The sequence below is a fragment of the Xenopus laevis genome, chromosome 4S, assembly GCF_017654675.1.
Source record: "Xenopus laevis strain J_2021 chromosome 4S, Xenopus_laevis_v10.1, whole genome shotgun sequence".
Lineage (NCBI taxonomy): Eukaryota > Metazoa > Chordata > Amphibia > Anura > Pipidae > Xenopus > Xenopus laevis.
This window is the reverse complement of record NC_054378.1, coordinates 47,848,132-47,871,674: the sequence shown is the minus strand read 5'-3', so window position 1 is coordinate 47,871,674 and position 23,543 is coordinate 47,848,132. Positions and strand designations below refer to the sequence as shown.

General features: G+C 38.8%; 1 protein-coding gene across 1 annotated transcript; it reads left to right on the top strand.

Moving 5' to 3' along the window:
- Window positions 1-604: 604 nt before the first annotated feature.
- Window positions 605-23,227, top strand: slc7a5.S (solute carrier family 7 member 5 S homeolog). The gene is given in 10 exon segments (NM_001096373.1): window positions 605-1,418; window positions 7,170-7,295; window positions 13,008-13,113; window positions 14,416-14,460; window positions 15,711-15,834; window positions 16,979-17,082; window positions 18,968-19,064; window positions 19,543-19,692; window positions 21,965-22,142; window positions 22,341-23,227. Coding segments are annotated over 10 exon segments (1,524 nt in total). The 5' UTR covers window positions 605-880; the 3' UTR covers window positions 22,397-23,227.
- The last annotated feature ends 316 nt before the right edge of the window (window positions 23,228-23,543 follow it).

The following is a 23,543-nucleotide window of genomic DNA, read 5'->3' as shown; positions in this document are numbered from 1 at the left end:
CAAAACATCACCAGTGATGTCGCCCATAGCAATCAAGCAGATCAATTTGTTTTCTAACATAGAGGTGACTGCTGAAATGTAACTGCTGATTGGTTGCTATGGGCAACAGCACTGGTGATGTTTTTCTCCACTGTTTTACACAGCTTGATAACTAGGCCCCTAAAAGTGAGAATGTGTGCACTGTATCCATAATAAGTAGCAGATGAAAATAACGTACAAAGGGTCTATTTGTGGCCATGCACTACCTTTCTCTGGCATTTCTCTGGCAGAGCACAGAATGTCCCACATGCCTAACTTTAACACCTGCCAAGTGAACTAAAGTTTACTAAGAGTAAGAAAAAAACAAGAGCCTCTGAGAACCTCGGTGTAAAAACAAGCGCTATTAAGATATAAACAAGGTCCCTCCCCAAAAATGAACTGATAATTAGGTTGAAAGATCAAATGGCTGTTGCTACGTGAAGTAATAGTTGATATTTTGTCTGTGAGGCCTGCAGAGGGCGCGCTCCTATCAATATTCATTGTCTGTAGGTATTTTGCTGTGACGTGTGACGAGAGACAAGGGATAAAAGTGAGCGGCGGGAGAGACAGATGCCACACGGCGTGGGGAGACAGAGTCAGAGCAGTGCCCGGTTGCTCATCACTCTCACTCTTTCTCGGTGTGGCACTGGCAAGGTTGGCACTAAGAACCCTTGTCAAGCGGAAGAGACCATTTTAGGGCAAGGGGGTCTTAGACTTTAGTTACCGGAACACCGAAGAAAAGCACGTGGGAAAGCACAGAGCCAGTTACACTTTAAGGCTCTCCCAGCGCAGTCACCTGGGTAACTATAGAGAGAGAGAGAGTCGCACCCAGCGCAGTCTCCCTGTAGGCGAAGCCAGTGCCATGGCAGCGGGCAGCGTGAAGCGGAGGCAGTCAGGAGCGAGCAAGATGGAGGAAGAGGACCGGCAGGCTGCTGAAAAGATGCTCCATCAGAACGGGAGCGCGGAGCCTACCGGCAGTAATGGCGGAACGGTAGAGCTGCAACGCACCATCACTCTGGTCAATGGGGTGGCTATTATAGTGGGCACCATCATCGGCTCCGGGATCTTTGTCACCCCGACCGGTGTGCTACGAGAGGCGGGCTCCCCCGGGCTGTCGCTTTTGATATGGGCCGTGTGCGGCCTCTTCTCCATTGTGGGCGCTCTGTGTTACGCAGAATTGGGTACCACCATCTCCAAGTCCGGGGGGGACTATGCGTATGTGCTGGAGGTCTACGGTGCGCTGCCCGCCTTCCTAAAGCTCTGGGTGGAGCTGCTCATCATCCGGCCCTCATCGCAATACATCGTGGCTCTGGTATTCGCTACTTACCTGCTCAAGCCCGTCTTCCCTACCTGCCCCGTGCCCGATGATGCGGCCAAGCTCGTGGCCTGCCTTTGTATCTGTGAGTATATATATATATATGTGTAATATCCACACATGCTGGAAATGTATACTGCACCCTCAAAAACACACAGAATAGGTTCCTTGTAAAACGGACTCTACCATGTGAATCGCAGGGACAATGGGAGAACTGTCATGTTGCCATAGTAACCCAAAGGGCAGAGACACATATCGCCCAGCGACAAATCGCATCTTCTTCCTGCGACTAATCCACCCGAACTACCTTCCCGCCAGCTAGAATCTAAATCGCCGGCTTAATGGCAATTTGTTTTCCAAAGTCGCCTGGTTTCCTTGTGAGTTTGGAAAACAAACACTCCGAATGTACATTCTACGATTAGTCGCCCAAAGAAGAGGCGATTTGTCGCCAGTCGACATAGGGGTAAATTTATCAAAGAGTGAAGTTCCGCCACTAGAGTGAAATTCCGCAGCTCTCCATTCATTTCTATGGGATTTTGAAAGGCATGTTTATCAATGGGTGAAAGTGAAATTTCACCCTTTGATAAATACGCCTTTACCCCATAGAAATGAATGGGAAGTGGAGGAATTTCACTCTAGTGGCGGAACTTCACTATTAACTTCACTCTTTGATAAATATACCCCTAAATCTCCCTGAATATCCACGTGTGACTCTGCCCTAAGGGTCAGGGCACACGCTTAGATTCGAGGAGATAAGTCCAGCGACAAATCTCTTCTTCGGGGGGCTAATCTCCCCGAACTGCGTCCCGCCGGCTAGAATGTAAATTGCCGGCAGGATGGCACTCGGAGCACTTCACTTTCCAAAGGTGATTTTCATTCTAGCCGGTGGGAGGCTAAGCTAATCTACACTTGTTCTTTGAAAAAAGCGGCTTTATTCAAATTGCAATGAGTGATAACAGGCAGTGGGTAAGTGGTGCGAACTAACGTGTTTCGTGCCCTCACTATTGGCACTTCATCAGAGTGATGAAGTGCCAATAGTGAGGGCACGAAACGCGTTAGTTCGCACCACTTACCCACTGCCTGTTATCACTCATTGCAATTTGAATAAAGCCGCTTTTTTCAAAGAACAAGTGTGGCGAGTCTTGATGTGGACTGGCCAGCGCTGAACAGCGATACACAGTTTTGTCCTGCAGATGCCGGCTTGGAGTTGCCGGAGTATCGCGAGAGCTGCGGCCGAGACGCCACAAGGAAGGGTGAGCTCCGCTTTAATCTTTCACCACCCGTGTTTCTGTTTCGGACGACTAATCTACCCCGAATCTGAGCGTGTGCCCTGACCCATAGTGCTGCCTTGCGTGTTACACGGAATGTCATCTTTGTGTGGCTGTGAGTAGCAAGTCTCACTATATGTCATTTCACTATCCCATCCTCATGGCTGGACTTTGGAGTCAGTGCGATTTATGTTCTACCTCTATGGTGCAAGATTTGCATCTTCTACAGGAACACAAGTCTGGCTGCCCTGCAACTTAATGTGGCTTTTCTTACGGTAAATGCTACCTTAAGCCTAAAGGTGTATATAGTAACATTTTATTAGCTCAGACATTCATTTAATTAAGTGTTCTTTCCTTGCATTTTGCAGCACAACCAATCCCTATTCTGTCAGTAATATAGAACAGCAATACGTTATTCCTACAGATACACTCCTTATTGCATCAGATTTTATTATGGGGTAAGGGTTTCAGTAGAAATTGACATTAGGTACCACATTAATAGCTGCCCTTTAAATTCTTCTTCCAGGCTTCATAATAATAGTAGTATCTGTCTCAGTGTAGCACGTGTTCTTACTGGTAACATACTAGAATCTCCACCCTCCATTCATCTGCCCTCATGTTCAGCCCACACACATCCCCGCCCAGTTACTACTGCATTATTAAGCTTCAGAATATACAAATGTCAAACTGGTTTCAGCAGGAAGAAGGACTTCCTCATAATTGGGGCTTGCTTGCTTGCTGGTGTGTATCTTTAAACTGGTGTACTTTGTGCTGCCTTCGGCATTTATCTAGAGCACATCATTTTTAAACAGTTTCTAGGATTGCAAAAGCTATATTAAAAACACGAAAAGCAAAATATGTTTGCACAAAGGCATAACTTTTAGCATTGTGACTAGGTTCTCTGTTACCGATTTTTATTACATTCCCCCAGTAGTAAGCTTATTGCCTCTTGCCGTGTGACTTTAAGGAATATGCTGAATCCTGGACTATAGCAGCATTAGATGAAATACTGTAGGTAGCACACATAATATATATATATATTCAAAGTGCAATGTATTCAATCACTCACAAAGGGACGTCAACAGTAGGTGCATAGTAAATGCAGTACAAATACATTTCCTTCATTTAATGTTTGGTATTTGGTTCAGAATTTATGTTCAGCTGGGATACTCTTGAAAAGCCAGTCCTGCATTCTTACCCAACAAACTCAACAACATTCCAGTGTCCTATTATGCAATATAATAAAGCTATAAATACTTAGTCCTGCTTTAATTTCAGAGGGCATTTGTATGTTTAAAAAAAGTGCTATTACTTCTTCCTAATACTTCTTCCTAATAACCATCTTTATGAGAAAAGTATGAGTAGTAAAATGGAAAAAATGTAGGAACCTTCCCTTAAAAGACCAGTAACATCACAATCGCAAAGTCTTTATTAAGAAATAACTTACCGAAACTCCGCTTGCACTCCTCTTCAGACAGGGTCGGACTGGCCCGGCGGGAAACCGGGAAAAAACCCGGTGGGCCCCGACCCGTCATGGGCCCCCGCCGGGCCAGACCTCCCTATCATTGTATTAATCATTGCTAAAATTGCTAAATGCGCATGGGCACCTGCGGCGCTCCGCCTGCGCATGCGCTCCTGTGCCGAGCCGCATGCGCTCCTGCGCCGAGCCGCCTACGCATGTACGCTGGCATATAAATTAAGGGAGTGAGCACACAGCGCGGCGCAGCAAGGGAGCAGGGGTGTCCGAGGGGCCCCTGGACAGCAGTCCCGGTGGGCCCCTGGACCCCCAGTCCGACACTGTCTTCAGAAAAGGCAATTTTTTTAAAAAAAATTTTTTAATGTTACTGGTCCTTTAATATATGTGTATAAAAGAGAAACTGACATCAGAAAATACCTTTTTAAAAAACTTTTTATCATCTATCATAATATTGTATTTGAATGCTATTTATAATTTTGCCATAAAAGTATTTGCCTGATGCTTTTACATAGCAGCTTCAGATGCTCTGGCTGTTGACTTCGGGGGCTTTAGCACTTAGGGCTATTCCACACGGGGAGATAGCCACGCGTTTGCGGTCGCGGCGACAAAGCGCCGCGCCAGTCGCCGCGACCGGCGCAGGCGACAGTTTTGTATGGGCGCCTATGTAAAAACGCCTGTGCTAACCACACGAGGCGATGCGCTTTTCAACAGTCGCCTGAAAATGCCTCGCCAGGCTTTTTCAGGCTTTTTCAGGCGACTGATTGTTTGGGCTACTAAGAAATTAGATGCTCAAGGTGCCTGATATAAAGCTGTGTGCCATTTTGTAGCAGACAACACAACTGATTTAACCCTCGTAAGTGCTCAAATGTACTGGCACCTATGCAATCAATGAACTATTCTACAAAAAGCAAGTTGTAATAAGTCTAATGTAGACTGTTCAGGCACTTATAAAATGCTGTGAATCCCTTAGTAGAAATCATTACAGGCGTACCGTACCCACTTAGTAAACATGCATAAAATGAACACACTTTCATGCACTGCAATGTACTTCACCAAGTTTACTGAAAAGTATGCCTTCCGCCATTCATTTGCACTTTTATAAAGAGCGCACTCAGAACCGTTACATAGAGAACCTTGCTGTAAAAAATTCTGCAGCTTCATAAACAGGTTTTTAATCTTACACCAATCTTCAGACATTTTGGTGTACAATTAAATACACCCTTTTATAAATATACCCTTAAGTACTAGAACTAGTTTTCCACTAAGAAAGAGACACTCACTGTGATGGAGTGGTTAAGAATTGTTGGCTGTCCAGCAGAGAAAGCTACCGTGCATGGAAATTCTGCCAGAATTCCTCACATTGCTCCCAGGGAACTATTTGCACAGTAATAACAATGGGGAACTACAGCTCAAAAAAGCTAAACTAGTCTCATCCTTTCCCATATTACTTCTGTGAAAGAATGTTTAGGGTGGTAAAAATTAGGGATGCACTGAATCCACTATTTTGGATTCGGCCGAACCCCCGAATATTTCGCGAAAGACCCAAACCATAATTTGCATATGCAAACTAGGGGTGGGAAGGGGAAACCGTTTTTTTACTTCCTTGTTTTGTGACAAAAAGTCACACGATTTCCCTCCCCACCCCTAATTTGCATATGCAAATTAGGGTTCGGCCGGGCAGAAGGATTCTGCTGAATCCGAATCCTGCTGAAAAAGGCAGAATCCTGGATTCAGTGCATCCCTAGTAAAAATAAAAGAAATATGAGAGAGAGAGAATATAAAACTTGACAAAAAATGCAAACATACATTTTTTAAAAACAGAACAATTACCACCCCTTTAAGTCACACTATAAAGCCAGTTAGTATTAGCCTTATAACACAGTAAATATTTGATCACATTTTTGGTTCAGCTACAATAAAATTAAAGAGTAGTATTTAGTATTACATTTTCAACGTTTACACTTTCTAACATGGCTATGGCATCTGTACTGTAGCTCTTGTGTATGAGGCCTAAACATTAATTTTATTTTTAGAACTTTTACAGAGATAGTACTTAAAGTATATTAAATACACAAAGGTTTCTACAGTCTGATATGGTGCCACTTAACTGGTTTAACAATATACTTTATTTACTTAAAATTGTTTTAGAAAGACTAATTTCTGGCACAAAATGATAAAAAAGAAAATTAGTGAGTGACCAGCTGCTTTTAGTATATAGTGTTAACAGGTTGATTAATTTGACCTTTTTATGTTAATGTTTATGGATATATTTATACTCTGCACTGCTTATTTGATCAGAAGTATCAAAACCAGAGACAAAATTTAGTTTAGGCCCATATTTTCACATTCTCCCTGGAGTGCAACATAAAACTGAGTGGGTGCTCTGGCACATCCATTACTCTGATCACTGTGGACCTGTAAACAAAACAGGAGCTTACACCGTATGACCCCTACCATACATACACAATGATCACTTTCATCAGCAGCCAATAGAAATTTAAAAAAAATCCTGAAAGAATATAGCAGAAGCTGCTGATTAACAGACCTGGATTAGAACTGATATTGAGATATTTTAATAATAAGTTGGTATATACATCAACCAAAAGATTCCCATAAGTATACCATATACAAATATTGTAACTAACCTGTATATAGGAATCCAAGTTGCACTGCCCTGAGCATACAGCATAGGGTGCAGATAAACCAAAGAAAAAAAATTGTCAGCCACTCTCCAGTCTAGGCATGTAGAATCACAAGTTTTTTAAATTGAAACATGCATACTTGTTGCCTTATGCGTTTTGTGCTACTGCTAACACTTATGCAAAAATGTTTTCTTCTGCTTATCCACTCCCATTAATATTTTAATTTCCACATACACTGGCTATATACCTTGCTTGCTTTTTTGGCTGGATTGAAACTCTTCCCAAACCTACACAGTTTATCAATCAAAAAACTGTTACTAGTATCATAAAACAGCACCTGTCTCAGTCATTAATCATACTTTGGCAAATACTTTTTCTGTTATGTGCATCCTTTCTGTTCCAAAATGTGAAGTCTTTTTAACAGCACTCAACTCTTCTTTGCCTTTCAGTGCTACTGACTGCGATAAACTGTTACAGTGTGAAAGCAGCTACCAGGGTACAAGATGCATTTGCCGCAGCTAAGCTACTGGCTCTTTGTCTGATCATCATTCTTGGCTTTGTTCAACTTGGGAAAGGTGAGGATGTTTGAATTGTGCTAGGTAGCTATTTTTTTCACTTTTTGCACTCACATTAAATGGCCATACATATATTAACACTGATATCTATATATCGAGGATATTGGTTCATTGATTAGGCATGTTGAAAACATCTTCTACCAGTTCACCCTGTTGACCAGACCATTGGTCTTCTTCACTTCCTGTTGTTCTGATTAAAGTGTTGTTCCAAATGAACAAACAAAAGAAAGTTGACCATAATTGTGTATGGCCCATTGTGTGGTAACTATCCATTCATCTTATCGACTGACTGATCAGATAACATAAAGGATCTTTATGTTATATGTATTGCCACCTTAAAGGAAAACTATACCCCCAAAATGAACACAGATATCAACAGATAGTTTACATCATATTAAGTGGCATATTAAAGAATATTACCAAACTGGTATATATATTTAAGTAAATATTGCCCTTTTACATCTCTTGCCTTGAACCACCATTTCGTGATGGTCTGTGTGCTGCCTCAGAGATCACCTGACCAAAAAAAAAGTTTGGCAGGTTTTAGGTGTCAAGATTTTTATGTTTTTTGAAAAACCCTCTCAAGGGGAAAAAAAAAAGATTGTCAGGAAGCCCAAATACTCGATTGAAGAAACCACAAGAGAGTTTAGGAGCTTTCGCTTGTTTTTGGTAGCCGAAGGCTTGAGCATTGTTACATCGGGTCCTTGGTGTCTTATGCCAAAGGACAGGTGCAAGATCAAAATGAATTCATGCTGTCGTAAGACAGGAGGACCTGTTTTGGTATTGTACCTTGGTCAGTTAGGACTCATGGAATGAATTGCACACTGTCTAATTGAATGTACTCTGTAACGTAGGCCTAAAAGATAAATGCAATTGTATTTATTATAAAGTTGATTTTTAAATAGCACCAATAAATACAAGTGTACCAATAAATACACCTCTAATGAGTGAATGTACTTTTCATTGTGAATTGATGTGCTCAGATTTCAGAAAAATTACATAACATAAGTTTCAAATAAAAATATTAGAACTTTATAATCATGGTCCAAAAAACTATTTGTATTCAGCACACCTCTTACTTAATAATTGTAGGGTGCATTGAATCCCAGGCTGCTTCAAGCCCAACACAGTAATCTATTGGAAAAAGGGGAAAAAGAAGCACACCATACTTCGGCTACTGCCTTTAAAGCATTTATTGCAGCAGAAATGTGGCACAAGCTTTTAGGGAGAACCATTTCCTTAGGTGCATTCTGAGGAAGAGGTTGTCCCTGAAAGCTTGTGCCACATTTCTACTGAAATAAATGCTTTAAAGGCAGGAGCCGAAGTATGGTGTGCTTCTTTTTCCAGGATAACTTATAATCATGGTCATCCAAGATATTTATGGGACAGTTTTCAGTTTTCTTGTATGACAGAAGAGCACTTGTATGATTTGTTTTTCCTGTAAAATATTGTATATTGTGAATTATCAAAGACTCATTAGTGTTTGAGAGGTTACAAAGTAAATATAGTAAAGATGTTATGCTTTAATTCTGTTCCTGCCCTGGGCTCCTGCTACAAATTAATTCCTCTACCAATTGTTATTTGTCAGCCACTATTTGAGCAGTGAAACACCTCAGGTGGAACTAATATGATGAGGCCGCTGCTTGCCTCATCAGAAAATCTCTGCCTAAGAGGATTACCTTTAAATCCCAATCATTTGGCCCAGCATGTTGCTTAAGCTGTCTGCTGTCTGTGCTGTTCCTTTATACCACACCATCTAGTTAAACTCTTAAATTGTCTCAACAGTAATGCAGTTAAACTTAATACTGTGTTGCAGTTTGAAACCTTACCTATGTCAGGCAGACTGCAGTGTGTTTCTAAGCAAGTCTCTAAGTAAACATGCTGCAAATTGCAGCCTACACAGCAAGTCACAGGCAGACTGTGTTGTTTTTTTTGTTTTTTTTAAAGCAGACTTAATCTAACTAAGGCCAACTCAGTGATCTTTTCTACTGAGTTATATGCTTACCTGTCATTTTTATATTTACTTAATAACTTTTGATGTAATTTGTACAGTATATTTGTCAAAGTGGTACATTGGCAGAGTTGCCTCAGCTACTGGGTCTCACAGTTATATCTGTTAGAAGATCATCTGTTTTGTACACATGGGACCTCCTGAAGCCAATAGGAAGGCTCCCCTATTGTTATACCTCTTTAGATAAACCTTTACTCAGTGAGTATAATGCTTTGCCTTTTCTGCTCCTTTATTCAAGCAAGCTTCTCTGCTGGTTCCAGGACTGTGGTGCTTATTACTATTTTTTTGGGAGAACTATATATATAACAAGAGAAAGTTGTGCTCACAACTAATTTTTAAAACCATTAGGCAGCGGTGCAATGAGGGTGTGACCACAAAATACATATAGTCAAACACAAGAGTCCTCTGCACTCAACCCATTATCAATATATTTAAGACAGAAACATTTGTGCATACTGCTACTAAAAAATGCCTTACCCTTTAAACAAAACAGGGATTGTTTGTCCATATATTGCAATATATTTAAGCTGGCCAACTACGTCAAAGTCATCCCATATCTGGCCAGTCCTACGCTTAATTTTCATCTGATTCATTAAGAATTCTATTGCTTAATTATACATTTTACAAAGGGACTAAGTTTTACCTGCAACTTACTAGCTGCTTTCAAAGTAAAACTCCCAAACTTGGCTGCCCTTTTATTAGACACCATTGGGATCACCCAAATTCGAATAGCCAAATTTTTATCAAATTCAAATCGGATTTTGGACTATTCGATAGTCGAAGTACACTAAAAATAGCTTGAAAAAGACAAGTATATTGGAGTTTATGCTGATCATTTATGCTGCATTGCACCTTTATTATTCCAGTCACATTTCCACATACACACATTAACATATATGATGTACAAGAGCCTTCTGTACTGTCTTTAGGATAAAATTAAAATATGTAAAACGTTACAAAAAAGAAAAGGACAAGTTAATTTTGTATAGGGAATGACATGTTGGGGCATAGGTTGAAGAAGACAAGATTTCATGAATTACTGCACTGCTATACATTGCATATAATTATATGTTTATCTCAAATTCTAATATGTAAGTTAGGTCTTCTGTTCAGTATTTGCCCGAATCTAAAATAGTGGATTCAGTGCATCCCTATTTAAGATTAATGACTACATGCAGACACGCTGCATGCAAGAACGATTTGCATTCACAAACAGATAAAACTATCATATAATCAGGTTATATAATATAGCTTTCCCTCTTCACATGGGTGTAATATTTTCAAACAACATAATAACAATAATTAAAAAACAGCTCTAGATCTTATAAAATGTATTATACTATTCAGAGTAGATACATTAGGTTAATTAATGCAATTCATAACTACTGCAGGCAACAAAAAAATATATGCTTAAATCCATGTTGAAAACCAACAATTCTCACTCTGGATGGGGCCCCATGTGACAAATTATTTTGGCAGATTAGCAGAGCCGCGAGAAACCTCACATGCCTTACAAGCAACCAGTCACATGGATCAAACGCTCCCTTCCCTTTGTCTAGGCAGCACTCTCTGTGGAGTCACACCCATAAATTATAGGATAAACTTAGGTTTGTCAAGAACCTGCTTTCTTGTTAGCAAAGATAAATGCACTATAAAACTATCGTCATGCTATCAGAAAATGTTGTGCAATGATATATAGACGTATGTTAATTTTTTTCGAAAAATGTTTGATTATTGCTACTGTCTGTGTTCTGTCTTCTGAGTCAGAGTCCAACCCATGAACCGAATGGTTATATTCTTCAGTATTGTCTGTGGCTGAAATTATATTTTCAGCTGCATATCACCCACATTATTTCTGGCTTGTTTAACAAAACTTGGATGTCCAAATGTTCTATAGAAAATGTGGCAGAAATGAGTGATGTTACAAGTCAGGTGCCCTGTTATTGTAATGCATCTCCATAATAGACAAAATACATACACTCAACATCCTGTAATAATAGGTAACTTGCTTATGTTTCCTTAACAGTTGCAACTGATAGAAATGTGTAATACTACAGCTACTAGAAGGTTTAGGCTAGTAGCACATAGGGCAGATGATTGTTTTTGTCTTTGCCTCTGCGGAAAAGTTAATGTGCTCCCATTTGCTCCTTCAAGTGCAGTGATAGGCACAAAATCAGCCTGTTTGTACACACAAGGAGCCAATTTCAGGCAAAAACACAAAAGTATGCATTTTCATACCAAAATTAGCTCTGTGCGCCTGCACATAGGCTGATGCTGTGCCTGTCAACACATAAGTAAGAAGGAGCACATCAGCTTTAATCCATCTGTCTAGAAAATGCAGTCAGATTAGCTTTACACATACTGTACTGCCTTCTATTTCACTCTGGTCTTATTTAGTTCCCTCTTTATACAGTGCATAAAGATGATCCCTAATATATTTACAACTAAAGAGCTAAACATACTGTACATAGTTAAGTTGTGTTGAAAAAAAGACCAATGTCAATCAAATGAAACCCAGTATCCATAGATACTCCAGCCCTCCATACACTCACATAATGTTACGTTCAGCACCCTAATCTAGAACCAGTACTAGGCTCCCTGGTTTCAGCTCTTGCTTCTGCCTTTGACAGCCACCTTTGACCTCGGGAGGAGCCCTCGGCTAATTGGATGACGCCAGGTCTTACTAAGAGAGGAGCAAAGCTACAGGTTCTGGCAGGGCCACCACTAGAAATCACGGGGCCCTGTACAACAACATTTTGTTCTTGGCCCCACCCCAGATCCCGCCCACTCCACACCACAGTTAAAAGACCACACAGACATCAGCGCTAAAAAATGTAACCCCCACACACACAAGTTAGAAAAGGCTATTGATGGTCAGGGCCCCCTTATAAGTAAAAAAATAAAACTGTGGTGCCAGGGCCCCCCCTTAAAAGTTTTTTTTAAAAATTGGTGGTTAGGGCCCCTCTACAAGTTAAAAAAAAATAATTGGTGACCAGAGCCCCCCAGGAAGCATTGCAGCGAGCGCAAGGAGATCACAATAGCCTATGATATTATGGTATACAAAAAAAAGAATATTATTTACAGTGAATCTGTATTTTGATGATGATGTTTCCCACTGTTTGTCATCTGCATGACTTGGTAGTTAGCTGTTCTAAAAACAAACCTGAGATTAGAATGATGCACAAAAATATTTACCTCTTACTCAGTAAAGAAATAAAAGAAGAAATTGATATACTTGCATCTGACATTGACCTTCCCTTTTCAGAACTTAGAAAAGCAATTATTTAACTTGTACCACCCCCAGCACTGAGCATATACCACAGAATAATTCTAAGTACAAATTCAGCTGCTATGTCTAGTAGAAAAAAATGACTGGACGATGGCAGAAACTCCCATATTGTGAAATTACTCATTTCATAAATAGGCTACTGTATGCAGCTTTTAGTTTACATATTATGGAGTCGCAAAAAAACAAAACCAAAAAAAAACTACTAGTTAAAAACAACATGTGCTTTAGCCTTTAATAAAGAACTGGGGTAACCATAGTTATGCTAACAGAAAAGAGAATGCTTTCAGTTTTATCATAGATGATCCATCTGGAATATGGCTGTTTATCTATAAAGAGTGTATTTATTTTCAGAGATGTTCATGTTCTGTTATTTTAACATGCACTTAGTCTTTTTCCTTTCATTCTTCCAAAGGGGATGTGGAGAACCTGAAGCCAGAAAATGCCTTTAAAGGAACTAGCACCAATGTTGGTCAGTGGGTCTTGGCATTGTACAGTGGGCTTTTTGCCTATGGTGGATGGTAAGGAGGCAAACTTCATAACACACTAACCTGTTATTGCAACAGAAAACATATTTAAAAGGGACACTAAATAGGCAAGTTTTCACGAAATGGTCTGCAACACAACCTCAAGTTTATAAAACAATTACTTCTAATATTATTACGAGATAATGCCATCTTAGAAAACACCTGTAATTTTACTGTAGTTTAGGAAAACTGGTTAGTTGAGTGCATAATGTTAAATGCGCCTTGACAGCAAAGCCATATAATCTTAAAATCTGAACTCCAGTGTGGCAAGCAATCTTGGACTTTTAAAACTGCGTAAATATATAATGGAATTATAAAAAAGATGTGGTATCATATAATTAGCCCACTGGGACAACATTTATATATCCCATATGCTCAGTTTGTTTATATAAGATTATAAAGAAAAGGGAGGAAGTTTTTCTCAATTTTGCAGAACATCTTGATATTCTATTAGACAACATGCATCTGTGAATGTTCTCCAATGTTCTCTTATATATAAACAACTTTTATTTCAGTTGAAGAACATTCATCAAAATAATTTTATCCTTGATTTAACAAGTGAGCGAGACTAATCAAGCAAAGCTAAGGAGTTAAAGCTATGCAATTATTACACTAGAGCAGGGATCCCCAACCTTTTAAACCCGTGAGCAACATTCAGATGTAAAAAGAGATGGGGAGCAACACAAGCATGATAATGTCCCTGGGTGGTTCCAAATAAGGGTTGTGATTGGCTATTGGTAGCCCCTATATGTGGACTGACAGCCTACAGCAGGCTCTGTTGGCCAGTACACCTGGTTTTTATGTAACCAAAACTTGCCTCCAAGCCAGGAATTCAAAAATAAGCACCTGCTTTAAGGCCACTGGGAGCAACATGGGTTGGAGAACAACATGTTGCTCAAGAGCTACTGGTTGGGGATCACTGCACTAGAGACACCTAGGGGTATATTTATCAAAGAGGGAAGTTTAGAGATAACCACAGTCCGCTAGGGTGAAATACAGCCTTTCTCCATTCATTTCTATAGGATTTTTAAAGGCATGTTTTATTGAAGGGTGAAAGTTCATCCTTTGATACATAGGCCTTTAAAAATCCCAAAGAAATGAATGGAGAGAGGCGGTATTTCACCCTAGCGGACTGTGGTTATGTCTAACTTCACTCTTTGATAAATATACCCCCTAGTCTTCTGTTCAAACAAGGGTAACCAATGTAACAGCTAGGATTGTATAAATAAATGCATATACTGCCTTCAGTCAAGATATTTGTTTAACAAAATCCATTCCTCACTTTTACTTCTGCAGGAACTACTTGAACTTTGTTGTTGAAGAGATGATTGAACCTTTCAAGTAAGATTATCTTCTTTCTCTACTTCTAATTTACTGTATGTGAAAGACTGATGGGGAAGTTAATATGAAGTCCTTGCCACAGACATCCCCTTCAGTCAAACACAGATTGTATTAAACCTCATCTATTCTTGCTTAATTCTTGAAAAACCAATCCTTCTCAACCTTTTAAGTGCCAACAAATGCAAAACAAAGGGTCCTTGCTAAATGCTTATCCTGTCTGAAGTTAAATTCCCCCACATGATATTGAAGATCTAAATCAGAGTCACATGCAATGACTTCACAAAATGACAGATACCTTTAGGTTAGGAAAAATCAAAAGTATGACAAAAATGTATTGAGACGTGTAGCTGCTTTTTAAGACATCACAACCCCTACACCAGAGGTGTCCAAACTTTTTGCAACGAGGGCCAGATTTGGTGAGGTGAAAATGTGTGGGGGCCGACCATTCAGCCTGACATTCTTTGAACCAGTAACATCATTTAACTCATTTAAACAAGGAATTGCCTAGCCGTAATATTTGGGGACATTAGTGAAATGATCTGCCACTTGGTCTATACTGCTGCCTGTGTGCTGAAGGCGTTAGCAATAGACACATACTGGCATGTAGTTTACTGTACTGGCACGTCAGTACGTCTATTGACACCTTCAGCCCTAAAGAAGTATGTGAAGCGGCGCGTCCCTATGTGCCAGTATGTGTCTATTACTAACACCTTCAGCACACAGGCAGCAGTATAGACCAAGTTGCAGATCATTTCACTAATGTGCCCAAATATTACGGCTAGGCGACTCCTGATTGCACTGTGCTGGTGGGCCGCATTATTATTAATTTCATGATGGAGGCTGAGGGCCAGTGTAAATTTTAAGACGGGCCGCATTTGGCCCCCGGCCACACTTTGGACATGCCGGCCCTACACTATAAAATGTTGAAGAGTTGTCTTTGCGCAGCAATAACTGTTCTAATTCTAAGTGTGAGCTTTGCGCCTAGTTAGTGAATTTGGCCCATTCTTAAAATCATCTTATTCTTAAAGCACCCCCATCACAATATTATCACCTTTAAAATCTTTTTTCTAATTTGAAACAGATTCACATAAAAAAAAAAAATTAGGATTTCTTGTTTTGCAGAGAGAATTGGCCAAGGGTCTTAAATGCCATTTACAGACTATGTATAGATTATTATGATAACTAGAAAGCAACTCTATGCTTCATCCAAACATTTGTCTGTACACTGATGAAACTTTGTTTTCTTTCAGGAATCTCCCTCGTGCCATCATCATTTCCATGCCCATTGTAACCCTGGTCTATGTTCTTACTAACTTGGCATATTTCACTACTCTGTCTCCAGAACAGATGTTGAATTCCGAAGCTGTGGCTGTTGTAAGTGTTCCCCCTTTACATTTTTAATTTTTTTTTAATGTTTATGCTTGAAATAGGCAGAGGGTAATGTAATGAAAGGTTCAATGTTTGCAACTGCAAATTTGCTAATCACCTGTAGCAACCAATCAACAGGTAGGATTGGTTATTCAAATGATTGGTTATATGTGAGTTAATTTAACTGGAAAAATGTAGTACCTAATTACCCCTTGTGTGTTTAATTGTGATTAACTCCACTTCATAATATGACAAAAAAACTGCATTAATGGGGCGTAAGATTACTTATTCTTTTTCCTGTATTCATGGAATAAGCCAGGAAATATAACTGCCCTGCAGTACTAGGGTTCTTGCTTCAATTTTTGCCAAAGCACTGTTTGCAGGAAGTGTTTGTGTGTGTTTGTGTAAGTTCTCTTTGTGCTTGCATGGGTTTCCTCTTAGCACTTTGGTTTCCTCTTACCATCCTAATAAGCTTCACTGTAGTGTGTGTGTGTAAAAGGAATCTTAGATTTTTATCTTCACTGAGGCAGCTCGAGGCAGAAACTGATGCAAATCATGTGTAATTTATGTAAACCATTGCAAAATATGTCTGCACTATGTAAATCAAGGATAATAATAATAAAATCATTTTATTATAATTATGAACTAAGGGGCAGATTTATTAAGGGTCGCATTGAGAATTCAAATTTTTTTTATGGTCAAACTCTCAAATTCGATTTGTGAATAATCCAAACTCGTTTCTAGTTTTAATTCAAATTTGAATTTCGAGATTTATCACACTCTGGCCCTTTAAGAAATCAAATTCGACCATTCACCACCTAAAACCTGCTGAGTTCATAAAAGTCAATGGGAGAGGTCCAGGAAACAATTTGGACATGTTAGTAGCTTTCCTTACATTCAAGTTTTTTTCTGATAAAAAACTCGAATCGAGTTTAGTCTAATTTGATCCTAGTTTTCGGGTCGAGAATATTCGAATTTTACATATCTTATTTTTTTAGAAATAACCCCCAAGTCGAATTTCATAGAGTTTTAAAAATTTCACAAATTCGAAATTCAGCCTTTAAGTGTAGCCTGCTGTTAATTTTTGTATTAAACACACTTTTGTATAAACTCTTGTTCTGTATCAACCAACACATGTTTTGTATTCTAGGATTTTGGGAATTACCATCTGGGGGTCATGGCTTGGATTATACCAGTATTTGTGGGATTGTCATGTTTTGGTTCAGTAAACGGCTCCCTCTTTACATCCTCCAGGTAAATTTAGTTTTGAAGATATTTGCAAACCAGTATAAAGTAGGGATGCACCGAATCCACTATTTTGGATTCGGCCGAACCTGCGAATCCTTCGCGAAAGATTTGGCCGAATACCGAACTGAATCCGAATCCTTATTTACATATGCAAATTAGGGGTGGGAAGGGGAAAACATTTTTTACTTCCTTGTTTTCTGACAAAAAGTCACGCGATTTCCTTCCCTGGCCCTAATTTGCATATGCAAATTAAGTTTCGGTTCGGCCGGGCAGAATCCCAAACCATTCGGTGTATCCCTAGTAAAAAGTCACAGTATAACTGATTAAGGTGAACAGTTTCCCCATACATTTGTATAGTGCCGTTGCTGTCACAATTGTGGCCATAAATATATATATGTACCAATTATATGTATATTGGAATAAAAAAATTTGAAGAGCTAGTAATAAAAATTACCAATATTTATGGTCACTGTGATAATTATGACAGTAACTGCACTTTTGTTGAAGGGGTGGATCACCTTAAAATTCCATTTTAGTGCAGATATGGATATTATATATTATCTGGAATCCTTGGGACCTATAATAAGGAATTTTTCAGTAATTTGGAACACTATAATTTAAGGCTATTTAAAAGCACTTATAGATTAAAACAATAATTTTTGAGGATTCTGCTAGCTTAGTTATCCTCAAGTACAAGGCACTTTGTAGAAAACAGATTTTTTTGAATTTCAGAGCTTTCTGGGTAACAGGTTTCAGATTATAGATACTTGTGTAATGCAGACATTATAAACGTATTTGAAAATAGTCTTCATTTTTTATGGTTTTAAAATATTTATATTTTTGTTCTGTCAGATGGGGAATTTCAACTGGTTGCTAGAAATTAAATACCCTAGCAACCAGGCAGCACTTTGGAAGTTGGAAAACATGGATAAGCAGTACTAAATAATAACTAACACTAAACTCTCATGGTTAATCCTGTTTTTGTTTGCTTGGGTCAGTGACCCTTGAAACCAGATAATGTTTCAGTTGTAGGATGGAAATATGCAGAATAAGAAATACAATAATGAAACAATCACATTTTATAAATACACATACAAAAATTTCATTGAAAAAAATCTAAAGAGGCACTTCAAATACAAAGAGATAAAAACTTTAATAATTGTTCTTTTGTTTTTTTCCTGTGTGGGCTTTTTCGTATATAGGAGTAACCATTTGAATGTTGGTGCATATCTGTTACTCCACATTTTGCCACATAAACATTGGTGCAGCATAGAGCAAGAGCCAACCAGAAATGCAGAATCTGCTGTACTTGCACTATGCTCCTTTAAAGACAGCACAATAAACTATATAAATCACTATATTTGAGGCATTAAAATGCAGTGATAAAGTGATTTTTATTTTGCTCCCCATGTACTACATCACTTCTGTTAGGGTAATGGGGCATTGGGGATTCTAAATATTTTTGGCTGTTTCAAGGAAAAAAAAAGATCCTTTATTTAACATATTTATGTAATAGCCTTGTATACTACTGAAGTTATTCTGGACCCTGAGTTCCACATTAAGGTGAAAGGGAACAGAGTTAGCTTCCAGTGCGTTCTTCTTTTTGCTGGAATGCTAAAAATGCATTGAATTACCAGTTGATCTGTAAAGCTTCCCGGTATATTCTTGGTAGGGGCTGAAGCTCTTACTAAGGAATGTCTAATGTAGTTTAGGCATAATTTAGGTTAAATATAAGAAAGAGGCATTTATTATTACAGTATTTATTCATGATTTATGGTATATTATTTTAAGATGAAATAGTTTTTTTTTAATCAATGTACTTGGTTTATTACAAATGTTTGAGAAATTAATAAAAGAACTAACTATGAAATCATTTTCTATCTTTTTTTAGACTTTTCTTTGTGGGCGCCAGAGAAGGGCATCTTCCATCCTTATTAGCCATGATCCACCCAAGACTTCTGACACCAATGCCTTCACTAATATTCACTGTGAGTCAATGTGAGCAGCTGATACTGTAATATATATTTGGGCAGGCTGCACTAATCCAGGTGTATTGTACCTCTACTTTTATATAGAGAAGCTCCAAACTCCCTTGACATTTTCCCAAATTGTACACCCTGGTCTGTTGTATGAGATAGGGTTAAGGACCACCTTTTAGAAAACATTTGTTATCAGGCTCTTTATTAAACTTTTACTAACATAAATGAGACATTGAGCATTTGGACTTCCTGGCCCTTAGCATTACTGACACTGTACAGCATTCTGAGCCATTGCTCCAATTGATCAGAAAGGAAATTTGTTCCATGTAAAATGTTTTGTTTCCTAGTGTATATTAATATAAAGGAATCTTATTGAGTCCCATCATGTTTAAGAAGATCTGTGAAAATGTGTGTGCAGCAGTTGTATTGATTTTTGTATTGATTCATTCATTCTCTGCTTCTGCTCTTTTCCTCATTTGCCTTGCAGTGCGCCATGACGCTCCTCTATGCTTTCTCTGATGACATCTTCTCTGTAATCAACTTCTTCAGCTTCTTTAACTGGCTTTGTGTAGCCCTGGCTATAATTGGAATGATGTGGCTCCGTTACAAGAAACCAGAACTAGAGAGGCCTATCAAGGTAAGAATTTGGAAGCAATCGATCTGTGGCTGCAGATATTGAAAAAGGCTTCATGTTTCCTATCAATACAGAGTACAACACACAGTCACATTTTTACTAATAATGCAACTCTGTGTTGTTCATTTGTATCAAACATGCCCCAGCAGTCGCTCAGAATATACCCCCCTTTTTGACATGAGCTCAGTTGGGCTTATGTAATTTTGCACCAGCTGCAGATATTTCATACAGAGTGTCACTCGGCCAACTTTTTCCAGACTCCTGCCAGGGGGTACATGTATCAAAGAGTGAACTTAGCGATCACTACAGTCCACTAGAGTGAAATTCCGCCACTCTCCATTTATTTCTATGGGATTTTTAAAAGAGTATTTATCAATGGGTGAAAGTGAAAGTTCATCCTTTGATAAATACGCCTTTAAAAATTACATAGAAATGAATGGAGAGTCATTGAGAGGACTGTGGCGATCGATAACTTCACTGTTTGATAAATATAAACCCTGGTATGTTTTGGTTGCCCTGATCAGACTTCCTATCGCCATCTGTGCAATTCTATACCTTACGTTGTGAGGTTAGAAAAAGGCAATGGCACAGTGTTCAGTATAAAGTTACATCTGGGCCAGTATGTTATTTTGCTTGTTAGTCTATAAGCTTTATTGTCTGTTAAAGGGATTCTACCATTTCCTCCATTTTTCTAATAGTTGCCAGTTTTATTATTCCTTAAATTGATATGAAACCATGTACATTAATTTAAAAGCTGCATTTTTCTTGCTTAAAGTGGTAAGTGTTCTTGCCTACAAAATAGCCTATATTTCCACAATAACAGCAGCAATATATCTCTTATCTGCATTCTTCTGCTATAAACTCCATTACAAAGGCAGAGGGGGTGATTTCAGGCATTGCCATTGTGCATTGTGCCTTTCACCTGGAAGTGCATGGGCTGCCATGTAATTGTTGCTTGGAAATATACAGTCTGCAATTCCAATCAACATTCGCTTGACAAGTGCTTGCACAAGAACTTTCAGACAATTGGGGGGTGATTTCCCCACATACTAAAAGTTCCTTATTGTGTTATTGCCCTAAGGGCATGTGCACATGGAGGTGTAGGCTCCGCTGCTCTCAGCCTGCATATTTTTGCAGGCTGAGAAGTGGATCAGCTCCATGGCCATCTCAGTTTATTTGAATTTGATATGACTTCTTGTAATCACATGCAGCAGAGCGGAAGTGTAGGTCAGCCCAAATACGCAAAAGCAGACATCTTTGGGCCAACCTCTTCTCCACTGTGTGTGACTACATGCAAGCAGAAGATATAAATAAATAACCGTAACTTGAAATAGCATGAATTGAAACAAATAGGCGATTGTGTACTTTAAAGGGGATGTTACTATGAGTGAAGTGAGTTCTATAGTTTTAGGTTATTCTCATTGAAGTGTGTTTTAGTCTTGCTATCTCAAGCAGTTTTGATGTCAGTTTTTGATGTCCAGAAATATTATAGGTGGAGCGGAACTCTGTTGGTTTCCAAACTCCTTTTCCTTATTGCTCCATGGCTTATTGTTTCATGGCTTCCTCTTGAATCTTACCTGCTGTGAGACTGTGTGGTTCACACACAACGTGAACCTCAAATGCCTGCAGAGAGGACATCCAGGAGAGAACTCAGAAGCAGGAATAGCGTCACTGGATTTCCTTCACAGTGTGAGGGTCTAATTGGCATAGGAGGTTGGACCTTATATAAATAGTAATAAATAGTATTTCCTGCCAGTTCTTTTACAGATTTTAATCCTTTTGAGTTGTATATAAAGGGTCATTTACGACTACAAGTGCAGTGTGTAAAGTGCAATTTCAGTTGCAAGTTACTCTGATTTCTACCCATAAATTTGGCGTAATTGATGGGCACAATTCACATCAGGTGGTGTAACTATATGGAAGTTCAAAGAGCAGCTTTGTACACAAGTACCTTTAATAAATAGCATTGATTCGCACAGTGACTGCATCAATTGTTCCATAACTCAGCAGCACTAAACAGAGAACATATTGTATGCATGCCTCGCAAATCTTTCTTTGTAGATGTGACACACCAAAGCTTTTCATGAGATTTAGTGACAGTACTCTGAACACTTTCTAAATTATGCTTGTACTCAGATTCAGCTATTACATATCAGTGAAGCCATCCAGCATGTTGAAACATAGGAACAATGACCTGTTGATGAACAGATATTACTGAGGGCATGCATTTTGGCAGCAAGTATTTTACTGTTTTCCAATTTTTTCCCCCACTTAGGTTAACATTTTGCTGCCTATTTTTTTCATCCTTGCCTGCATCTTCCTCATCGTCGTGTCATTCTACATGACACCAGTTGAGTGTGGAATTGGATTTATCATTGTTTTGTCCGGTGTTCCTGTCTACTTCTTTGGGGTCTGGTGGCAGAAGAAACCCGACTGGCTCCTGCATGGCATCCGTAAGTCTCAGATATACTTATTGTGGAGTATATTGTTTAGTCTTCACAAAGTTATCTCATTCAGCTGCATTTAGGATTATGATAAAAAATATAAATAATGATATTGAATACAAGACATGATTATATTTCATAAATGTACTTGCATAGAATTTGTGCAGTTAGAGTAAAACTGCTTCTTCTTTTCGTGTTTCCACATAGATTCTAGTACGGCGCTCCTTCAGAAGGTCATGGAGGCTGTCCCTCAGGAGTCTTAATTCCAATAACATTTTGGCTCTCATTAAACACACAGAAAAAACTGTATTTTGCAAAAGATTTAATAAAGGTAGATATACTCCTTCCAACCACCATAATCATCCTGACCCCAACGCCTATGGAAACAGATTCCTAATACCACCAGCCACAGACACCACAACAGGAGGATCTTGGTATTAAGGCAAGATTTATTTCCTGGTAAAAGGGAAATAATGGGTTATGGGTGGACTCTATGAGGTATATTGCACATCTACAAGCATTCTTCTGTAACGTCAAAGGAACTGTTGTTCACCAACACCACTGTATTAGCCGCAAGAACGTCATTGATCTGCATTTGCTTGCACTCTTATCCTAATGAGACTCCATATTAGAACTAGTTACATAAGTATACTGGAACAGAGGGCATAGCAGACAGATCAGAGTTTCCCAAGTTTTAAATTCTTCATCTCAACGCCTAACAAAAAATAAACATTTTGAGACACTCTATAGAGGTTAAATTAACTGTTATCAGAAGAATTCCTTTGTATGAAGTCAATGTAAGACCAATGGTATACTGACCAAAGCATCTACTTACCATGGTGCGCAGGATCCACTGAAGACAACAACCACAAACTATTGCCACATTATGAATATTGGAATGGCTGCTTTTTGGTATTTGTAGAACTGTACACTGAACAATCTTTCAATTACTGTCATTCGAAGAATGGTAGAAATGTATACGATTTATTAACCATACTTTAATATGCTACATGTTGCCTTAACTTGTCCCAAACATCCAACCCAGCTGCTATGGACATTTTCATTTTATGGCTAGTAAAGAGAAGCAAAATACAGAGCAAATGTTCTTTTTGTCCTGCACAGAAAGTGTGGGCTCCCCATTCATGGCAACTCAACACTATATGCAAAGCATGATCTCAGATCAACATTAGTGCATCCCCACTGAGCTGCTGAAATGTAACGGCCCCTATATCGCTGGTGTCATATTGTCATCTGGATTCTGGAACCAACATTAGATTTTTTTTATACAGATAGGAAACAGAAGTAAAATATATACTGGTATATATTGCACTGCAGTACATGTGTAGATTTTAATGCTTTTGCTATTAGTTATTTTACTTACTAATTTAATTAATTTTATATTTCTGTGAG